The sequence below is a fragment of the Mobula hypostoma genome, chromosome 2 (genome assembly GCF_963921235.1).
Source record: "Mobula hypostoma chromosome 2, sMobHyp1.1, whole genome shotgun sequence".
NCBI lineage: Eukaryota > Metazoa > Chordata > Chondrichthyes > Myliobatiformes > Myliobatidae > Mobula > Mobula hypostoma.
This window is the reverse complement of record NC_086098.1, coordinates 248,302,018-248,324,822: the sequence shown is the minus strand read 5'-3', so window position 1 is coordinate 248,324,822 and position 22,805 is coordinate 248,302,018. Positions and strand designations below refer to the sequence as shown.

General features: G+C 51.9%; 1 protein-coding gene across 10 annotated transcripts in view; it reads right to left on the bottom strand.

Moving 5' to 3' along the window:
- LOC134343081 (rho guanine nucleotide exchange factor 2-like) overlaps positions 1–22,805 on the bottom strand; it is a 159,714-nt gene that overhangs the window by 105,191 nt on the left and 31,718 nt on the right. For 8 of the 10 annotated variants that reach the window (XM_063041951.1, XM_063041950.1, XM_063041953.1 and 5 more), the window contains 2 exons: positions 20,258–20,297; positions 6,939–7,059 (listed from right to left, as the gene is read on the bottom strand). In XM_063041951.1, the coding sequence (XP_062898021.1) occupies positions 6,939–7,059; positions 20,258–20,297 (161 nt within the window). Of the gene's footprint in view, positions 1–3,840; positions 4,180–6,938; positions 7,060–20,257; positions 20,298–20,472; positions 20,577–22,805 lie in introns of those variants that run through there. The other 2 variants (XM_063041956.1, XM_063041955.1) reach the window with 2 other exon arrangements.

The window sequence follows — 22,805 nt, the reverse complement described above, 5'->3', positions numbered from 1 at the left end:
CACTGTGTATTTGTACAGAGTCACTGTTTATTTAGAGTATGGATCACTCTATAAATGTACAGAGTTACTAAATATTCAGGGTGAAGGTCAGAGTGTAACTGTGTAGAGAATTTGTCTTTTCAGGCTGATGGTCTTTGTGTAACTGTACATAGTCAGTGTTTATTCAGGGTTGGATTTTCTGTGTAATTGTACAGAGTCGCTGTATAACTGAACTGAGTCACTGTTTATTCAGGGTGAGGGTCTCTGTGTAACCGTACAGAGTCACTGTTTATTCAGGGTGAGGGTCACTGTGTAACTGTACAGAGTCACTGTTTATTCAGGGTGAGGGGCACACTGTAACTGTACAGAGTGACTGTTTATTCAGGGTGAGGGTCACTGTGTAACTGTACAGAGTGACTGTTTATTCAGGGTGAGGGTCACTGTGTAACTGTACAGAGTCACTGTTTATTCAGGGTGAGGGTCACTGTGTAACTGTACAGAGTCACTGTTTATTCAGGGTGAGGGGCACACTGTAACTGTACAGAGTGACTGTTTATTCAGAGTGAGGATCACTGTGTAACTGTACAGAGTCATTGTTTATTCAGGGTGAGGGTCACTCACTGTGTAACTGTACAGAGTCACTGTTTATTCAGGGTGAGGGGCACTGTGTAACTGTACAGAGTCATTGTTTATTCAGGGTGAGGGTCACTCACTGTGTAACTGTACAGAGTGACTGTTTATTCAGGGTGAGGGGCACACTGTAACTGTACAGAGTGACTGTTTATTCAGGGTGAGGGTCACTGTGTAACTGCACAGAGTCACTGTTTATTCAGGGTGAGGATCACTTTGTAACTGTGTAAGTTAGTCCTGACAAAGGGTCTCGGCCTGAAACGTCGACTGCACCTCTTCCTAGAAATGCTGCCTGGCCTGTTGCATTCACCAGCAATTTTTATGTGTGTTGCTTGAATTTCCGGCATCTGCAGTATTCCTGTTGGTTGTGTACAGAGTCACTGTTTATTCAGGGTGAGGGTCATTGTGTAATTGTACAGAGTCACTGTTTATTTAGAGTATGGATCACTGTATGACTGTACAGAGTTACTGAATATTCAGGGTGAAGGTCAGAGTGTAACTTTGCAGAGAAATTGTCTTTTCAGGCTGATGGTCTTTGTGTAACTGTACATAGTGTTTATTCAGGGTTAGATATTCTGTGTAATTATACAGAGTCGCTGTATAACTGAACTGAGTCACTGTTTATTAAGGGTGAGGATCACTCACTGTGTAACTGTACAGAGTCACACTTTGCTCTGAGTCACTGGAATGTTCGACTAGCAAGAGACCCGACATATCAGGCTGTCAATGTGGAGCCGGTGGCTGGAATCGCATCATCCACATAGCCCCTGCCATTCACTGTCTACCAGGTCCCCGCGGGCCACTCATCAGGAGCTCCAGGGAGGGAGATCCTCCCTTGGCCCCTTTCTGGTTTTCCTTCAACTGTAGCACACTGCCCCAAGGACTGGACTGACGGTAGGAGGATACCAATCCTGGTGTGCATTCTGGTGGTCCCAAAGATAGAGCCGATCTGCTCCCAGCGCAGCTCACAAGCTGGGGCAGTAGGTGAGACCAGGTGAGGTCGGCAACCTGAGTCCATACAGCCGAGGCCGTCATCAGCTCAAAATAATTCCAACATCCAGCTCATTGGTGGTACCCCCACCCTGCCCAAAGCTCTCGGTCTCAAACTGTGACACCCACCCCGAAGAAGCAGGGGAGGCCACGCACTCAGCCACTGAGCGCCCTCCGCGGCACACAGCCCCCCCGCCAACACAGCAGTGCACAAATAGCACAAAACTCACTCTTCCCCTTCCCTCCTTCACTGACAGAGAACAAAAGCCGAGTCACCACAGCCCAAGAAACCAGGTCTGTGCAGTAAAAGGCCCAGGAGAAAGAGGAAATCACACACTTCCCATACTCGGGGCTCTGCGGCAGCTGGAAAGCTGGAGGAACACACTCACCATGGTGACTGCAGTCAGCTGGTCACCCCCTCCAACAGCTTCACACTCGTACACCCAAACACAAACAACAGCATCACACTCGCACACCCAAACAAACAACTCACAATGGTGACTGTACTCAGCTGGTCACCCCCTCCAACAGCTTCTCACTTGTACACCCAAACACAAACAACAGCTTCACACTTGTACACCCAAACACAAACAACAGCTTCACACTCGTACACCCAAACACAAACAACAGCATCACACTCGTACACCCAAACACAAACACATACAACTCACAATGGTGACTGTACTCAGCATGTCCCACCCCCAACACAGCTCTCCATCAGAACATAACAGGGACGGAAGGAGGGTGGGGCTGGGGAACGATGGAGTGAGGGAGAGGCAGGGATGTAGGGGGAGGGGGGAAAGAAGGGAAAGAGGAGGTGGGAAAATATGGTGGGTGGTTGAGATGAGGATGTGGGGAGGGGAGGTGTTAGTATGTGGGGAGGGGTGGGGTGAGGATGTGGTGGGGATGAGGATGTGAAGAGGGAAGGTCGGGGTGAGGATGGAGGAGAGGAGGCGGTGAGGATGGAGGAGAGGAGGATGGAGGGGAGGGGGGTGAGGATGGAGGGGAGGGGGGTGAGGATAGAGGGGAGGGGGGGTGAGGATGGAGTAGAGGAGGGGAGGAGGATGGAGTAGAGGAGGGGAGGAGGATGGAGTAGAGAAGGGGAGGAGGATGGAGTAGAGAAGGGGAGGAGGGGGTGAAGATGGAGGAGAGGAGGGGGTGAGGATGGAGGGGAGGAGGGGTGAGGATGGAGGGGAGGGGGTGAGGATGGAGGGGAGGGGGTGAGGATGGAGGGGAGGGGGTGAGGATGGAGGGGAAGAGGATGGAGGGGAGGGGGGGTGAGGATGGAGGGGAGGGGGGTGAGGATGGAGGGGAGGGGGGTGAGGATGGAGGGGAGGGGGGGGTGAGGATGGAGGGGAGGGGGGGTGAGGATGGAGGGGAGGGGGGGTGAGGATGGAGGGGAGGAGGGGTGAGGATGGAGGGGAGGGGAGGAGGGGTGAGGATGGAGGGGAGGGGAGGAGGTGGTGAGGATGGAGGGAAGGGGAGGAGGATGGAGGGGAGGGGGTGAGGATGGAGGGGAGGGGGGTGAGGATGGAGGGGAGGAGGATGGAGGGGAGGGGGTGAGGATGGAGGGGAGGGGGTGAGGATGGAGGGGAGGGGGTGAGGATGGAGGGGAGGAGGTGGTGAGGATGGAGGGGAGGAGGTGGTGAGGATGGAGGGGAGGGGGGGTGAGGATGGAGGGGAGGGGAGGAGGGGTGAGGATGGAGGGGAGGGGAGGAGGTGGTGAGGATGGAGGGAAGGGGAGGAGGATGGAGGGGAGGGGGGTGAGGATGGAGGGGAGGGGGGTGAGGATGGAGGGGAGGAGGATGGAGGGGAGGGGGTGAGGATGGAGGGGAGGGGGTGAGGATGGAGGGGAGGAGGTGGTGAGGATGGAGGGGAGGAGGTGGTGAGGATGGAGGGGAGGGGGGGTGAGGATGGAGGGGAGGGGGGGTGAGGATGGAGGGGAGGGGGTGAGGATGGAGGGGAGGGGGGTGAGGATGGAGGGGAGGAGGTGGTGAGGGGATCAGGATGGAGGTCGGGAGGGGTAGCGTGTCTGATGACCGAGGAGCTCACTGGGAAAAGGCGGCGATAAGCGGCTCCAAGGACCGAGTCCCGAGGGACGGGGCCGGCGCGCAGACAAAGCGGCCCCAGGGAGAGAGGGTGAGAGCGGCAGCCGAGGCCGCAAAAGGGCCGGCGAATTGGGAGGGAGGCGGTGAGGCGGTGAGGGAGACCCGGTCGCCGAGCGACACTGCCGGTCCGTACCTTATTTGCGATCTGGCGGCTCCTGTCGGCGCGGTACATGGCGGCTGCCGGAGGTTGCGGGGCGGCCGCACATGGGCCGGGCGGGGAGGGGGGGGCGTCCGGGGCGGGGCCTGCGGGCGAGGGCGGAGTCGGGGGAGGGTGTGGCCTGAACGCAAATAAAGGGGCGGAGCCTGAGCGAACATTAAAAAGCCATACGTCGCTGAGGGGGCGTGGAAAAGGCACAGGCGTAAGGACGTCAGGGCGGGGCGGGGCAAGCGCTCTGGGAGGGGGCGGTGTCGGGGAGTGGGCGTGGCCTAATCTCGGGAGGGGGCGTGGCCTCATCATCAGTCGGGGCTGCCGCTTATGTGGGATCGGAACCTGCGATCCCTCCGGACGGCCGCTGCCTCGGGCAGCCACCCCACCTCATTGGCCCAGCAGCCTCCCATTCCGTCCCAGCCGACGGTGAGATCCGCCGGGCACAACACCACCCATTTGTGTTCGCGCTATCCTCCTTCCCCGTCAATAACTTTCCGATTCTTCAGCAGAACAGCTATCCCAGGAAAACAGCACGCCGGTTCCCACACGCTGCTGGGCCGGTTCCCACACGCTGCTGGGCCGGTTCCCACACGCTGCTGGGACTGTCCCACACGCTGCTGGGCCGGTTCCCACACGCTGCTGGGCCGCTTCCCACACGCTGCTGGGACTGTCTCACACGCTGCTGGGCCGGTTCCCACACGCTGCTGGGACTGTCCCACACGGTGCTGGGCCGCTTCCCACACGCTGCTGGGACTGTCCCACACGCTGCTGGGCCGGTTCCCACACGCTGCTGGGCCTGTTCCCACACGCTGCTGGGACTGTCCCACACGCTGCTGGGACTGTTCCCACACGCGGCTGGGCCGGTTCCCACACGCGGCTGGGCCTGTTCCCACACGCGGCTGGGCCTGTTCCCACACGCTGCTGGGACTGTCCCACACGCTGCTGGGCCTGTTCCCACACGCTGCTGGGCCTGTTCCCACACGCGGCTGGGCCGGTTCCCACACTCTGCTGGGCCGGTTCCCACACGCTGCTGGGCCGGTTCCAGCTGCTACCATCCAGGAAATGGTACCGCAACTGAGGAGCCAGGACCAACAACCTTCGGGACAGCTTCTTCCACCAGGCCACCAGACTGATTAATTCATGCTGATACAATTGTATTTCTATGTTATATTTGACTGTCCTGTTGTACATACTATTTATTATAAATTACTATAAATTGCACATTGCACATTTGAACGGAGATGTAATGTGGAGATTTTTAGTCACGTATATGAAGGATGTAAGAAATAAAGTCAATTCAATTCAATATGATCAACCCCCATGCCCCCCAACAACAATTCGTGGAAGGTGCACAGCAGTTAAAAAGCTGTACACACACACACACACACACACACACACACACACACACACAAAAATTGGTGCGTGTCCTGAGAAGAAACAGGACAGAGAGAAGAAAGGACAACGTCACCTCTGACAGAGCTGAGAGTAGATATACCCCTCACCCCTCACTGTAACACTGACACACCCCACACCCCTCACTGTGACACCGACACCCCCACACCCCTCACTGTGACACCGACACACTCCCTCACCCCTCACTGTGACACTGACACACCCCTCACCTGTCACTGTAACACTGACACACCCCACACCCCTCACTGTGACACTGACACACCCCTCACTGTGACACTGACACACCCCTCACCTGTCACTGTAACACTGACACACCCCACACCCCTCACTGTGACACCGACACACTCCCTCACCCCTCACTGTGACACTGACACACCCCTCACCCCAAACTGTGACACCGACACACACCCCACACCCCTCACTGTGACACTGACACACCCCTCACCCCTCACTGTGACACTGACACACCCCTCACCCTCACTGTGACACCGACACACACCCCTCACCCCTCACTGTGACACTGACACACCCCTCACTGTGACACCGACACACTCCCTCACCCCTCACTGTGACACTGACACACCCCTCACCCCAAACTGTGACACCGACACACACCCCACACCCCTCACTGTGACACTGACACACCCCTCACCCCTCACTGTGACACTGACACACCCCTCACCCTCACTGTGACACCGACACACACCCCTCACCCCTCACTGTGACACTGACACACCCCTCACCCCAAACTGTGACACCGACACACACCCCACACCCCTCACTGTGACACTGACACACCCCTCACCCGTCACTGTGACACTGACACACCCCTCACTGTGACACCGACCCACCCCACACCCCTCACTGTGACACTGACACACCCCTCACCCCTCACTGTGACACCGACACCCCCCACACCCCTCACTGTGACACTGACACACCCCTCACCCCTCACTGTGACACTGACACACCCCTCACTGTAACACTGACACACCCCACAGCCCTCATTGTGACTCTGACACACCCCTCACCCCTCACTGTGACACTGACACACCCCACACCCCTCACTGTGACACTGGCACACCCCTCACCCCTCACTGTGACACCGACACCCTCCACACCCCTCACTGTGACACCGACACACTCCCTCACCCCTCACTGTGATACTGACACACCCCTCACTGTGACACTGACACACCCCTCACTGTGACACCGACACACCCCTCACTCATCAGCATTTATTGTCTGGATTCGGGCCACGATGTACCATTACTTTGACCAGAATGTTGCCCAGAATATCAGCACACTCTTACGGTACGTCTGCAATAGACGGCAGTTTGACCATAATTCACCAAGCCTGTCTGCACTCTTACCACACAAACTGATATACTGTGCAGTATGTATACTCTTTCCACAGTACGATCATACTGGCCTTGCTTTCTATTTAATACCCCAATTACAGGCCCCCCTCTTTCCAAATTTCAGAGCTTTATGCAAGCCCTTACTGTATCGCCCATACATCCGGTGCCCTTGTCTGTAATACAGCGATGTAGGCCACACTCCTTACTGTATCGCACAGATTCAGGGATGTACTTCCCTTCAACACACTAATGTCTCTGCTCACCCTGGTGGTGACCCCAACACTCTCAGCCTGGTGACCCCTGACTGACCTTGGTCATGCCAGCCATCCGCCTCAGGAAGCTGAAGGTATGGTGAATCTTGTGTCCGCTGCTGGCTTCCAGATCGTGCCACTCCCCAGGCTCCTGCTGGCTGCCTCTCCTGTGGCCGTCTCTGAGGAGAGATCTGAAAGTTAGCACGCCAGACGGCTTGGTTGTGTTGGGGTGGGGTGGGTGGCTTCCAGGCCCATCCTCAGGCTCCAGCCCTTGGTCTAGGCCCCAGCCTGGAGCCTCACTGCTGGGCCCCAGTCCCAGGGTCCAGACTCAAGGCTGAAGACTCATTGCTTGAAGCCCAAACAATAGCCTAAGGCCTTGGTGCTCTGCCCCATCTCTGTACTAGATGCTCATCCCTCAGGTCTCTGACCCACCCTCCACTGGAAGCTGTGGAGGGCCGTCCTGATTTCCAAAGCCTCCATTGAATGTCCATCGAGGCCCCAAAGATTGACGGAGCTACAGGGGTTGTAGAATCAGTCAGCTCTATCTTGGACACAACCCTCCATCTTTGAAAGGCAAAATTCACGGTAAAATTTATTCTCAGAGTACACACATGTCACCACACACAACCCTGAGAGTCTTTTTCCTGTGGGCGTACTTAGGAAATCTGTAGAACAGTAACTGTAAACAGGACCGATGAACAACAAACTGTGCAAATGCAAATATAGCAGTAAATAACAAGTGAGAGATAACAAGATAAAGCGTCCTTGAAGTGAGATCATCAGTTGTGGGAGATCCAGAAATAGAACGAGTGTGGTTATCCCCTTCTGTTCAAGAGCCTGATGGTTGAGGGGTAGCAACTGTTCTTCAACCTAGTGGGGCGAGTCCTGAGGCTCTAGGACCTTCTGCCTGATGGCAGCAGCAAGAGAAGAGCACGGCCTGGGTGGTGAGGATCTTTGATGATGGATGCTCTTTTTCTACAACAAAGTTTCGTGTAGGTGTGCTCAATGGTTGGGAGGGCTTTATCTGTGATCTTTCGAGGTAGGCAGCATTGATCTCTAAGGAGCCTCCCAATTTGGGACATGCCCTATCTCATTACTACTCTTGAGGAGGAGAGGAAGTACGGGAGCTTGAAAACACACACCTCATGTTTTAGGAACTGCCTCTTTCCCTCTGTCACCTGATCCTATATGGTCCACGAACCAATGAACACAAGCTCACTATTCCTCTTTTTCTCTATCCATTGACAGCGACTTTAATGTAGTGCGGAGTGCTGCTACAAGTTTCATGATGTATGTCAAAGAGCACAGCACAGGACAATAGCCGTACCACAGTGCTGTCCTCCCCCTCACAGTCCCCACCAGCATCCCTTTAGGGCTGGGAGGGGGCAGAGATCAGCGAGAGCCCCACTGTAGGTCGGGTGCAGTTCAGTCTCCAACCCACAAGCCCAGGCTGTTCCCCTTCCAACCCATCACCCCTTCCCCAGAGGGATCCCAAAACCTGCCTCCTGCCGAGTCTCACCTGAAATGATTCTGGGGAGAAGCTGATTCCAGAGATTGGAGAGGAGGGAAGCAGGTAACCTCAGGGCAAGAGGTTAATGCTGACTCTGTACACCCACGATGTACCCCCTCATGTCCCTCAAACTTCCTGCCTCTCCCCTCCTTCTCCCTCTTCCATCACCCTCTCATCCCTCTCCCTTCCTTCTCCCCTCCCTCCCTTCCACTCTCGCCTCCCTCCCTCCCTCTCTCCCACTCCAGGATCTCTCTGACCCCCAGTGTAGTGGTCTTTGATTCTTGCTCCCTCCCTCCCAAAGACCCTGCCTCTCTCTCACAGTCTCGAATTCATGTGGCACATTCAGAGGCCCCCCAGCCCAGCATTCAGGTGTGGCCCATCAGTACGCATCTGCAGCCATCCCACTCACTGCTACTGGCTCTCGGTGACTCGAGTGCACTTCCAGATATTTCTTCAATGTTGTGAGAATCTCTGCCTCCACCACCTCCTCAGGCACTGCCTCACAAATTTCAATAAGCCCTTCCCTCAGAGGGAAAAAATTCCTCCTCCGATCCCTTCTGAACCTCTTCTCACATCCCGCTAGACTTAGACCCTGTAATTTTAGACAACTTTGCCATGTGGAAAAGATTTTTACTGTCCAACTGTCTCTGCAACCATAACAGGAAACCACCTGCCTCAGCCCCCTCCGCTCCAGGGGGAACAGACCCAGCCTCTCTGGTGTCTGCTTGTAACTGAAACTCTCCATCCTGGGCAACGCGCTGAGCAATCTCCTCTTCACCTCCTTCCAAGAGTCTGTGACCAGAACTGTGCACGATGCTCCAGCTGTGGCCTGACCAGTGGTTTCTAAAGTTGGACCATAACCTCCCTGCTCCTGTATTCTGTGCCCCAGCTAATGGAGACAAGTTTCCCGTAAACCTTCTTCACCCCCTGATCTGTGCTGCCACCTTCAGGAATCATTCGACTGGTACACCGAGGTCCCTCTGTCCCTCAGTACTCCCTACCGTTCACAGTGTGTGCCCTACCCTTGTACACCGAGGTCCCTGTCCCTCAGTACTCCCTACCGTTCACAGTCACTGTGCAGCTCCCTGTACACAGTCTCTGTGCAGCTCCCTGTACACAGTCTCTGTGCAGCTCCCTGTACACACTCTCTGTGCAGTTCCCTGTACACAGTCTCTGTGCAGTTCCCTGTACACAGTCTCTGTGCAGTTCCCTGTACACAGTCTCTGTGCAGTGTCCTGTACACAGTCTCTGTGCAGTGTCCTGTACACACTCTCTGTGTAGTTCCCTGTACACAGTCTCTGTGCAGTGTCCTGTACACAGTCTCTGTGCAGTGTCCTGTACACACTCTCTGTGTAGTTCCCTGTACACAGTCTCTGTGCAGTTCCCTGTACAGTCTCTGTGCAGTTCCCTGTACACAGTCTCTGTGCAGTGTCCTGTACACAGTCTCTGTGCAGCTCCCTGTACACAGTCTCTGTGCAGTTCCCTGTACACAGTCTCTGTGCAGTTCCCTGTACACAGTCTCTGTGCAGCTCCCTGTACACAGTCTCTGTGCAGTTCCCTGTACACAGTCTCTGTGCAGTGTCCTGTACACAGTCTCTGTGCAGTGTCCTGTACACACTCTCTGTGTAGTTCCCTGTACACAGTCTCTGTGCAGTTCCCTGTACAGTCTCTGTGCAGTTCCCTGTACACAGTCTCTGTGCAGTTCCCTGTACACAGTCTCTGTGCAGCTCCCTGTACACAGTCTCTGTGCAGTTCCCTGTACACAGTCTCTGTGCAGTTCCCTGTACACAGTCTCTGTGCAGCTCCCTGTACACAGTCTCTGTGCAGCTCCCTGTACACACTCTCTGTGCAGTTCCCTGTACACAGTCTCTGTGCAGTTCCCTGTACACAGTCTCTGTGCAGTTCCCTGTACACAGTCTCTGTGCAGTGTCCTGTACACAGTCTCTGTGCAGTGTCCTGTACACACTCTCTGTGTAGTTCCCTGTACACAGTCTCTGTGCAGTGTCCTGTACACAGTCTCTGTGCAGTGTCCTGTACACACTCTCTGTGTAGTTCCCTGTACACAGTCTCTGTGCAGTTCCCTGTACAGTCTCTGTGCAGTTCCCTGTACACAGTCTCTGTGCAGTGTCCTGTACACAGTCTCTGTGCAGCTCCCTGTACACAGTCTCTGTGCAGTTCCCTGTACACAGTCTCTGTGCAGTTCCCTGTACACAGTCTCTGTGCAGCTCCCTGTACACAGTCTCTGTGCAGTTCCCTGTACACAGTCTCTGTGCAGTGTCCTGTACACACTCTCTGTGTAGTTCCCTGTACACAGTCTCTGTGCAGTTCCCTGTACAGTCTCTGTGCAGTTCCCTGTACACAGTCTCTGTGCAGTTCCCTGTACACAGTCTCTGTGCAGCGTCCTGTACACACTCTCTGTGCAGTTCCCTGTACACAGTCTCTGTGCAGTTCCCTGTACACAGTCTCTGTGCAGTTCCCTGTACAGTCTCTGTGCAGTTCCCTGTACACAGTCTCTGTGCAGTGTCCTGTACACAGTCTCTGTGCAGTGTCCTGTACACACTCTCTGTGTAGTTCCCTGTACACAGTCTCTGTGCAGTTCCCTGTACAGTCTCTGTGCAGTTCCCTGTACACAGTCTCTGTGTAGTTTGGCTCACCAAGCTACAGGAAGGGTGTTGTTTAGCAAACAAGCTGCAGAAAAGATATTAAACACAAGAGATTCTCCAGGCTCAGGGACTTCGTAAAAGGCTCTCAGCCTGAAATGTCAACTCTACTTTTCTCCATATATGCTGCCTGGCCTGCTGTGTTCATCAAGCATTTTGTGTGTGTTGTTAAGCTGAGAGGGACAAGATATAAAGGTAAGTTGCAAGCAGTGGAACTTCTTCACCCAGAAGGTGGTCGGTCTATGGAACGAGCTGCCAGAGGAAGTGTTTGAGGCAGGCTCATTAACAACTTGCAAAAGACACTTGGAGAGGTACACGGATAGGAAAGGTTTGGAGGGATACGGACAGGTACACGGATAGGAAAGGTTTAGAGGGATAGGGACAGGTACACGGATAGGAAAGGTTTAGAGGGATACGGACAGGTACACCGATAGGAAAGGTTTAGAGGGATATGGACAGGTACACGGATAGGAAAGGTTTAGAGGGATACGGACGGGTACACGGATAGGAAAGATTTAGAGGGATACGGACGGGTACACGGATAGGAAAGATTTAGAGGGATACGGACAGGTACACGGATAGGAAAGGTTTAGAGGGATACGGACGGGTACACGGATAGGAAAGATTTAGAGGGATACGGACAGGTACACGGATAGGAAAGGTTTAGAGGGATACGGACAGGTACACCGATAGGAAAGGTTTAGAGGGATATGGACAGGTACACGGATAGGAAAGGTTTAGAGGGATACGGACGGGTACACGGATAGGAAAGGTTTAGAGGGATACGGACAGGTACACGGATAGGAAAGGTTTAGAGGGATACGGACAGGTACACGGATAGGAAAGGTTTAGAGGGATATGGACAGGTACACGGATAGGAAAGGTTTAGAGGGATATGGACAGGTACACGGATAGGAAAGGTTTAGAGGGATACGGACAGGTACACGGACAGGAAAGGTTTAGAGGGATATGGACAGGTACACGGATAGGGAAGGTTTAGAGGGATACGGACAGGTACACGGACAGGAAAGGTTTAGAGGGATATAAGCGAAATGTTGTATGTAGGACTGGATTAGACTGACCAGATGGGCTGAAGAGACTGTTTTCATGCTGTATGATTCTATGACTGAATGACTTTGTTCATTTACTATCAAATCATTTCACGTAATTTCCTTATCCAAGTTGACCAACTTATAGCTCATGCCCCATATTTTATTAAGGTTTAAGAGTCAGTTTGGTTTAAAGTACCATTGATCTTTGCATGAACAATGTTTGGGCACCACCGTTAGCGTGACTCTATACAGCTCAGAGTTCGGGGTTCAGTTCCAGCTCCATTCTGCGAGGAGCCTGTGCACATCCTCCCCGTGGAATGCCGGGGTATCCCGGGTGCTACAGTTTCCTCCCTCAGTCCAGAGACGTGTCGGATGGGTTACTTGTTTACTGTAGATTGCCCAGTGTATGGGTTCATTACTTACTGTAGATTGTCCGGTGCTAGGGTTAATTGTTTACTGTAGATTGGCTGGTGTTAGGATTCATTGTTGACTGTAGATTGTCCAGTGTTAGGGTTAATTTTTTAATGTAGATTGTCCGGTGCTAGGGTTAATTGTTTACTGTAGATTGGCTGGTGTTAGGATTCATTGTTGACTGTAGATTGTCCAGTGTTAGGGTTAATTTTTTAATGTAGATTGTCCGGTGCTAGGGTTAATTGTTTACTGTAGATTGGCTGGTGTTAGGGTTCATTGTTGACTGTAGATTGTCCGGTGTTAGGGTTAATTGTTTACATAGAACATAGAACAGTACAGCATAGTACAGGCCCTTCGGCCCACAATGTTGTGCCGACCCTCAAACCCTGCCTCCCATATAAGCCCCCACCGTAAATTCCTCCATATACCTGTCTAGTAGTCCCTTAAACTTCACGAGTGTATCTGCCTCCACCACTGACTCAGGCAGTGCATTCCACACACCAACCACTCTCTGAGTTAAAAAACCTTCCTCTAATATTCCCCTTGAACTTCCCACCCCTTACCTTAAAGCCATATCCTCTTGTATTGAGCAGTGGTGCCTTGGGGAAGAGGCGCTGGCTATCCACTCTATCTATTCCTCTTATTATCTTGTACACCTCTATCATGTCTCCTCTCATCCTCCTTCTCTCCAAAGAGTAAAGAGTAAAGCCCTAGCTCCCTTAATCTCTGATCATAATGCATACTTTCTAAACCAGGCAGCATCCTGGTAAATCTCCTCTGTACCCTTTCCAATGCTTCCACATCCTTCCTATAGTGAGGTGACCAGAACTGGACACAGTACTCCAAGTATGGCCTAACCAGAGTTTTATAAAGCTGCATCATTACATTGCGACTCTTAAACTCTATCCCTCGACTTATGAAAGCTAACATCCCATAAGCTTTCTTAACTACCCTATCCACCTGTGAGGCAACTTACTGGGATCTGTGGACATGTACCCCGAGATCCCTCTGCTCCTCCACACTACCAAGTATCCTGCCATTTACTTTGTACTCTGCCTTGGAGTTTGTCCTTCCAAAGTGTACCACCTCACGCTTCTCCGGGTTGAACTCCATCTGCCACTTCTCAGCCTACTTCTGCATCCTATCAATGTCTCTCTGCAATCTTCGACAATCCTCTACACTATCTACAACACCACCAACCTTTGTGTCGTCTGCAAACTTGCCAACCCACCCTTCTACCCCAACATCCAGGTCGCTAATAAAAATCACGAAAAGTAGAGGTCCCAGAACCGATCCTTGTGGGACACCACTAGTCACAATCCTCCAATCTGAATGTACTCCCTCCACCACCACCCTCTGCCTTCTGCAGGCAAACCAATTCTGAATCCACCTGGCCAAACTTCCCTGGATCCCATGCCTTCTGACTTTCTGAATAAGCCTACCGAGTGGAACCTTGTCAAATGCCTTACTAAAATCCATATAGATCACATCCACTGCACTACCCTCATCTATATGCCTGGTCACCTCCTCAAAGAACTCCATCTGCCCTTCACAAAGCCATACTGACTGTTCCTGATCAGACCATGGTTCTCTAAATGTCTATAGATCCTATCTCTAAGAATCTTTTCCAACAGCTTTCCCACCACAGACGTAAGGCTCACTGGTCTATAATTACCCGGACTATCCCTACTACCTTTTTTGAACAAGGGGACAACATTCGCCTCCCTCCAATCCTCTGGTACCATTCCCGTGGACAACGAGGACATAAAGATCCTAGCCAGAGGCTCAGCAATCTCTTCTCTCGCCTCGTGGAGCAGCCTGGGGAATATTCCGTCAGGTCCCGGGGACTTATCCGTCCTAATGTATTTTAACAACTCCAACACCTCCTCTCCCTTAATATCAACATGCTCCAGAACATCAACCTCACTCATATTGTCCTCACCATCATCAAGTTCCCTCTCATTGGTGAATACTGAAGAGAAGTATTCATTGAGGACCTCGCTCACTTCCACAGCCTCCAGGCACATCTTCCCACCTTTATCTCTAATCGGTCCTACCTTCACTCCTGTCATCCTTTTTTTCTTCACATAATTGAAGAATGCCTTGGGGTTTTCCTTTACCCTACTCGCCAAGGCCTTCTCATGCCCCCTTCTTGCTCTTCTCAGCCCCTTCTTAAGCTCCTTTCTTGCTTCCCTATATTCCTCAATAGACCCATCTAATCCTTGCTTCCTAAACCTCATGTATGCTGCCTTCTTCCTCCTGACTAGATTTTCCACCTCACTTGTCACCCATGGTTCCTTCACCCTACCATTCTTTATCTTCCTCACTGGGACAAATTTATCCCTTACATCCCGCAAGAGATCTCTAAACATCGACCACATGTCCATAGTACATTTCCCTGCAAAAACATCATCCCAATTCACACCGGCAAGTTCTAGCCTTATAGCCTCATAATTTGCCTTTCCCCAATTAAAAATTTTCCTGTCCTCTCTGATTCTATCCTTTACCATGATAATGCTAAAGGCCAGGGAGCAGTGGTCACTGTCCCCCAGATGCTCACCCACTGAGAGATCTGTGACCTGACCCGGTTCATTACCCAGTACTAGATCTAGTATGGCATTCCCCCGGTTGGCCTGTCCACATACTGTGACAGGAATCTGTCCTGGACACACTTAACAAACTCTGCCACATCTAAACCCTTGGAACTAATCAGGTGCCAATCAATATTAGGGAAGTTAAAGTCCCCCATGATAACAGCCCTGTTAGTTTTGCACCTTTCCAAAATCTGCCTCCCAATCTGCTCCTCGGTATCTCTGCTGCTACCAGGGGGCCTATAGAATACCCCCAATAGAGTAACTGCTCCCTTCCTGTTCCTGACTTCCACCCATATTGACTCAAAAGAGGATCCTGCTACATTACCCACCCTTTCTGTAGCTATAATAGTATCCCTGACCAGTAATGCCACCTCTCCTCCCTTTTTTCCACCCTCTTTATCCCTTTTAAAGCACTGAAATCCAGGAATATTGAGAATCCATTCCTGCCCTGGTGCCAGCCAAGTCTCTGTAATGGCCACTACATCATAATTCCATGTATGTATCCAAGCTCTCAGTTCATCACCTTTGTTCCTGATGCTTCTTGCATTGAGGTACACACATTTCAGCCCTTCTCCCTTACTGTCTTTACACCGTTTATTCTGCTTTTCTTTCCTCAAAGCCTCTCTGTATGTTAGATCTGGCTTTACTCCATGCACTTCTTTCACTGCTCTGTCGCTTTGGGTCCCATCCCCCTCGCAAATTAGTTTAAACCCTCCCGAACCATGCTAGCAAACCTACCTGCAAGGATATTGCTCCCCCTCGAGTTCAGGTGCAACCCATCCAATCTGTACAGGTCCAACCTTCCCCAGAAGAGATCCCAATGATCTAAAAATCTAAAACCCTGCTCGCTGCACCAACTCCTCAGCCACGCATTCAACTGCCATCTCCTCCAATTCTTACCATCACTGTCACGTGGCACTGGCAGCAATCCTGAGAACGCCACCCCTGAGGTCCTGTTCTTCAACCTTCTGCCTAGTTCCCGAAACTCACATTTCAGGACATCATCCCTCTTCCTGCCTAGGTCGTTGGTCACAACATGTATCACGACTTCTGGTTGCTTTCCCTCTCGTACCAGGATGTTGTGCACCCGGTCAGAGACATCCCGGACCCTGGCACCCAGGAGGCAACAGACCATGCGGGTGTCCTTCTCACGTCCACAAAATCTCCTGTCTGCTCCCCCGACTATAGAGTTTACTCTAGATCAGCTGGTGTTAGGGTTAATTGTTGACTGTAGATTGTCCAGTGTTGGGGTTAATTGTTTACTGTAGATTGGCCAGTGATAGGGTTAATTGTTTATTGTAGATTGGTCGGTGTTAGGGTTAATTGTTGACTGTAGATTGTCTGGTGTTAGGGTTAATTGTTGACTGTAGATTGTCTGGTGTTAGGGTTAATTGTTTATTGTAGATTGGTCGGAGTTAGGGTTAATTGTTTACTGTAGATTGTCCAGTGTTGGGGTTAATTGTTTATTGTAGATTGGTCGGTGTTAGGGTTAATTGTTTACTGTAGATTGTCCAGTGTTGGGGTTAATTGTTTACTGTAGATTGTCCAGTGTTAGGGTTAATTGTTTATTGTAGATTGGTCGGTGTTAGGGTTAATTGTTGACTGTAGATTGTCCAGTGTTGGGGTTAATTGTTGACTGTAGATTGTCTGGTGTTAGGGTTAATTGTTGACTGTAGATTGTCTGGTGTTGGGGTTAATTGTTTATTGTAGATTGTCTGGTGTTAGGGTTAATTGTTTATTGTAGATTGGTCGGTGTTAGGGTTAATTGTTTACTGTAGATTGTCCAGTGTTAGGGTTAATTGTTGACTGTAGATTGGCCAGTGTTGGGGTTAAATGTTTATTGTAGATTGTCTGGTGTTAGGGTTAATTGTTGACTGTAGATTGGCCATTGTTAGGGTTAATTGTTGACTGTAGATTGTCTGGTGTTGGGGTTAATTGTTTACTGTAGATTGTCCGGTGTTAGGGTTAATTGTTGATTGTAGATTGGCCAGTGTTGGGGTTAATTGTTTACTGTAGATTGGCCAATGTTGGGGTTTACTGTAGATTGTCTGGTGTTGGGGTTAATCGTTGACTGTAGATTGGCCAGTGTTGGGGTTAATTGTTTACTGTAGATTGGCCAGTGTTCGGGTTAATCGTTTACTGTAGATTGGCCAGTGTTCGGGTTAATCGGCGTTGTGGGGCTGCTGGGGCTTCGTGGCCTGAACAGCCAGAAGGGCCAACTTTGTGATGTATTGTTAGATAAATTTTAATAAATTACAATTCCTCCTCCCCAAAGACCCCTCAACTCCATTGCAGGCTGAGAAATTAAACAGCTTTCCTTCTAGGGTCCTCAAGCACCACCACCTACCCCAACCTCAAGAAAACCTTTGCTTAAACACCCTGCACTAAAACACGCAACTTCAGCGGGTTGGGCAGCCTCCATGGAGAGGGAAGAACTGTCAATGTGTCTGAATCTAAGCCTTTTTGTCTGAAGTGGAAAGGAGGAAAATGTTGGGTTGGTTCCTCTCTCCACAGAAGCTGCCTGGCCTACTGATTGTTTCCTGAAATTGCCCGTCTTTATTTCAGGTTTACGGCATCTACACGTTTGTCTTTTGACTTGTTGTTTCACTTGCACTGAAGTCCCCCGCTCAATGTACCACCCATCTCACACACCCTAATTTCCTATCTGTACCAGGACCCACTTGCTAACTGCTATTTGGAGGCCTACCAGGAACTCCCACGGATATTTTCTGCCCTGCCTTTTTTAGCAGTTCCGCCCAAGCTATTTGTACTTCTTCATTTCCAGGTTTTCGATCCTTCTCAGAGCCATGAGGTCACAAAACACACATACAGGCCCTTCAGCCCATCGAGTCATGACGAGCACAGTGTTCATCCAGCTGGACCCAGTTCCCTGCGTTTGGACCATATCCCTTTGACCTCCACTCCTCCCTCAACCAATCCGCCTTAAGCCCATCGCCCCCACTGGGGCAAAGGCTGCTGACAGCAGCTCACCAGAGCCCTCTGTTCTGGGCCAGTCTTTCGAGTTGTCCCCTTCTTCTCCCAGGGGTGAGATCCTTCGAGCTTCTGTTGGGGTTTCTGTAGCTCTGGGTTTTAATGGGATGGGATTGCTAGCCCCACACCCATCCCTCCTCCTTTCGCATTTGCTCATGACAGAGTTGTATCCATCCAAAGGCTCTTTAAATGACGTCTCTGTACCTGCCTCAGCCACTCCCTCTGGCAGCTCGTCACATAAAGCGACCACCCCCTGGGTAAAAATGTTGGCCCCTGACTTTCATGACTTGAAAGCCAGAAATCAGGTTTTCAACCCGAGCCGTTAACAGTTCCTCTCCCCTCTACAGGTGCTGCTCGACCCAGCAGATGGTTAGTAGTTCCACATTCCAGCATGTGTGGCCCTTTGTGTCTCCTTGTTCCTCTGGTGGCTCATTTCATGCACCCATCACCCTCTGGGTCCCTTTTGAATCTCTTACCTCTCATCTGATGTATGCCCCTTGGTTTCCGCTGCACTCCCTGCACAATCCTGTGTCTACCCGAGCACAATCCTGCACAATCCTGTGTCTATCAGAGCCTCTTGAAAGGCTCTTAGGCAGTTGCTTCCACCATCACCCCGGCAAAGCATTCCAGACACCCACTCCTGCCCTGCACTCTCCTTTGAACTTACTCTCTCTCACCTTAAATGTCCTCTGGTATTAGACGTTTCGACCCCAAGTAAAAGGTTGTTGCTGTCTATTCTATCTCTGCCTCTCATCATTTTATAAGCCTCCCCTCAGCCTGTCACTCCAGAGAAAACAACCCAGGATTGTCCAACCTCATGCCCTTGGTGTACCGGATACACCGAGTCACACACTAGCTCATCCGAGATTTAATAGGGATTACTTTTTCCTCCAAACATTGGTCCTACATGGAACATGAGGTGCCAGAGGAAGAGGTTAAAGCAGGCGCTACTTAAAAGACATTTCAACAGGTACATGGATAGGAAAGGCCCAGAGAGGTACGGGCCAAATGCAGGAAGCTGGGACTGGCTAGATGCAGCACGAATCAGTTGGGCTGAATGGCCTGCTTCCTTGCTGTATGAGTTGTAATCACACAGCTGTGTTAGCATGTCCTTGCACACTGCTTTCCTCTCTCTACACGGCACCCTGATTCAGCAGCACCGTCAGCTTTCTGAGCGGCCATCAACACCAGCTCGCCATCTTCACCTCGCTTATGTGCGTCACCTACTTGTGTAATCTATAGTCATGATATTTCATGTCGTGCGGCCACAAAGCAGCAACTGTCACTACATACCTCAGTGACAATGAACCTGATTCCAATGACCACAACAGGACAGTGACACAGCACACCATGGCGGTCGAGCAGGTAACACAGGGCTTTACAGCCCCAGCGATCGGTGATCAGGGCTCAATTCCTGCTGCTGTCTGCACGTCCTCTCCAGGGTTTCCGCCGGGTGCTCCGGTTCCCCCCGGTGTTCCGGTTTCCCCCGGGTGCTCCGGTTTCCCCCCAAAGACGGACCGCATAGCATTAGTAAACTTTGGCATCGGAAGCATGGTGACACATTCTTAGACTGTGTTCGTCGTGGACACAGTTCTCTGTACGTTTCAATGTACATGTGACAACTAAAACTAAGTTGTCTTTCTTAAAGCTCATCTTTCTTATGATAACAAATTTGAATTTGATTGTACCGCAGCACTGAACTTAATCTGTAACCCAAGATATACCTGTATCTCTCTCTCTCTCTCTATCTCCCTCCCTCCCCCCTCTCCCTCGCTCCCACTCTCCCTCCCTTTCTCTCTCCCTCTCTCTCACCCCTCCGTCCCCCCCACTCCCTGTCTCTCCCTCATACCTTCACTGCCTCTCTTTCTCCCTTCCTCCACCCCCTCTCTCACACCGTCCCCTACCCCCCTCTCATTCTCTCTCTCTGTCTCTCATACACACACACACACACATCGGGACCCTCTCAAGCCCGGCCATCATTTCCCCTACCCCTGCCTAACATTTTGGATACTGTTGCTACCCCACCCCATCGCCCCAGCCTCGCTGCACAACTACAGCCTCCCACGGAGGGAGGCTGGACCCTGAACAGCAACCCAGGTGTCTGCGACCACGGCTGGAGGCTACGGGCAGGAGTCCCCGAGCCGAGCAGAGTCTCTTACCTGTAGGACGTGGTCTCTTCATCCGGTCTCCCTTGGTGAACTGGAAGAGAGAGGAGGGTGGAGGGGGGGTAAAGACAGGAAGGAGGGGAGAGAGACAGAGAGGAAGTCAGCAGGTTCATCAGTGAAGTGAAGCGGACCAGAAAATGTAAGTCGCGCTCTCCCCCTCCCTGGCAGTGAGGGGAGAGTGACTGCCCTGCCCTCTGCTCTGCCCGTACCTCGCCCTCTCCCCTGCTCCAGTCCTCGGTTCGGGGGCCTGTGGATGGGCCAGGCTCTGTGTCTGGGAGCTCTGCAGGGGCCAGTGACTGAAAGACGCAGACAGTCACAGGAAGCCAGGAAGCCGAGGCTGGGTTGACATCAGCTCCTGTGGCTTCACCACTTCCCAGTAACCTCATCGGCGCACACACTGGCCAGCAGGGTCACAAGCTGTTGCTGGGCTGGGGAGGGTGTAGGGGGAGAGGGCAGGCTGAACAGCATGCACCCCCCTCCCAGTACAGGGCTGGGTTAGAGGTCAAATGCCGAAACCCAACCCTTCATACCTCAGGGCCAGCTGATGCCATCTAATACTGAAGACCCACCAACTCTTCTTATCGTCACTGCCATCGGGGAGGAGGCCCAGGAGCCCGAAGACCCACACTCAACTATTCGGGAACAGTTTATTCCACTCCACCCTCAGAGTTTTGAACCGTTTTTCTTCTTGCAACTCACTGTATTTTTCATGTATTGCCCGCTACTGTTGCCTCAAACAACACATTTTACAACATACGTCAGTGATAATAAATGTGAGTCTGATTCCGTCACCAAAAACTCTGGTAAATATCTACAGATGTGTGGTGACCGGGGGCATCACAGCCCGGGGTGGAGCTCCAACGCCCAGGATCACAAGAGGCTGCGGAGGGCTGTAGCCCCAGTCAGATCCTTCACGGGCACAACCCTCCCCTCTCCCCATCAAAGTCTTCTACAGCAGGTGGTGGCTCAAGAAAGTGGCTTCTCTCATTATGGAGCCTCACCATCTGGGATTGAACTCTTCTCATCACTACCGTCGCAGGGAGCCTGAACTCCCACACTCAACATTTAGAATTAGAATCACGTCTAATATCAGGTGAAATTTACTGTTCGGCAACACTGAAGTGTATTCTGGGTCTATAATCTTGGCTGGGTCATAACCATCGGAGAGGAGACACAATTCCCAACACCACCATCGATAGGCTCACAATTCCCATCAGCACCATCGGAGAGGCTCACAATTCCAAACACCACCATCGGAGAGGGGTCACAATTCCCAACACCACCATCGGAGAGGGGTCACAATTCCCAACACCACCATCGGAGAGGAGACACAATTCCCAACACCACCATCGGAGAGGGGTCACAATTCCCAACACCACCATCGGAGAGGAGACACAATTCCCAACACCACCATCGGAGAAGAGACACAATTCCCAACACCACCATCGGAGAGAGGTCACAATTCCCATCACCACCATCGGAGAGGAGACACAATTCAAATCACCACCATCGGAGAGGAGACACAATTCCCATCACCACCATCGGAGAGGGGTCACAATTCCCAACACCGCCATCGGAGAGGGGTCACAATTCCCAACACCACCATCGGAGAGGAGACACAATTCCCATCACCGCCATCGGAGAGGGGTCACAATTCCCATCACCACCATCGGAGAGGAGACAGAATTCCCAACACCACCATCGGAGAGGGGCACAATTCCCATCACCACCATCGGAGAGGGGTCACAATTCCCATCACCACCATCGGAGAAGAGACACAATTCCCATCACCACCATCGGAGAGGAGACACAATTCCCATCACCGCCATCGGAGAGGAGACCCAATTCCCATCACCGCCATCGAAGAGGCTCACAATTCCCATCACCACCATCAGAGAGGGGTCACAATTCCCATCACCGCCATCGGAGAGATGTCACAATTCCCAACACCGCCATCGGAGAGGAGACACAATTCCCAACACCACCATTGGAGAGGGGTCACAATTCCCATCACCGCCATCGGAGAGGCTCACAATTCCCATCACCACCATCGGAGAGGGGTCACAATTCCCACCACCGCCATCGAAGAGGCTCACAATTCCCATCACCACCATCGGAGAGGGGTCACAATTCCCATCACCACCATCGGAGAGATGTCACAATTCCCAACACCGCCATCGGAGAGGAGACACAATTCCCAACACCACCATCGGAGAGGGGTCACAATTCCCATCACCGCCATCGGAGAGGCTCACAATTCCCATCACCACCATCGGAGAGGGGTCACAATTCCCACCACCGACATCGGAGAGGCTCACAATTCCCATCACCACCATCGGAGAGGAGACACAATTCCCATCACCACCATTGGAGAGGGGTCACAATTCCCATCACCACCATCGGAGAGGCTCACAATTCCCATCACCACCATCGGAGAGGCTCACAATTCCCAGATTCAACAATTGAGAAAGAGCTTCTTCCGCTGCACCATCACATTTCCAAACGGTCCATGAATCCATGAACTCTACCTCACTGTTACTCC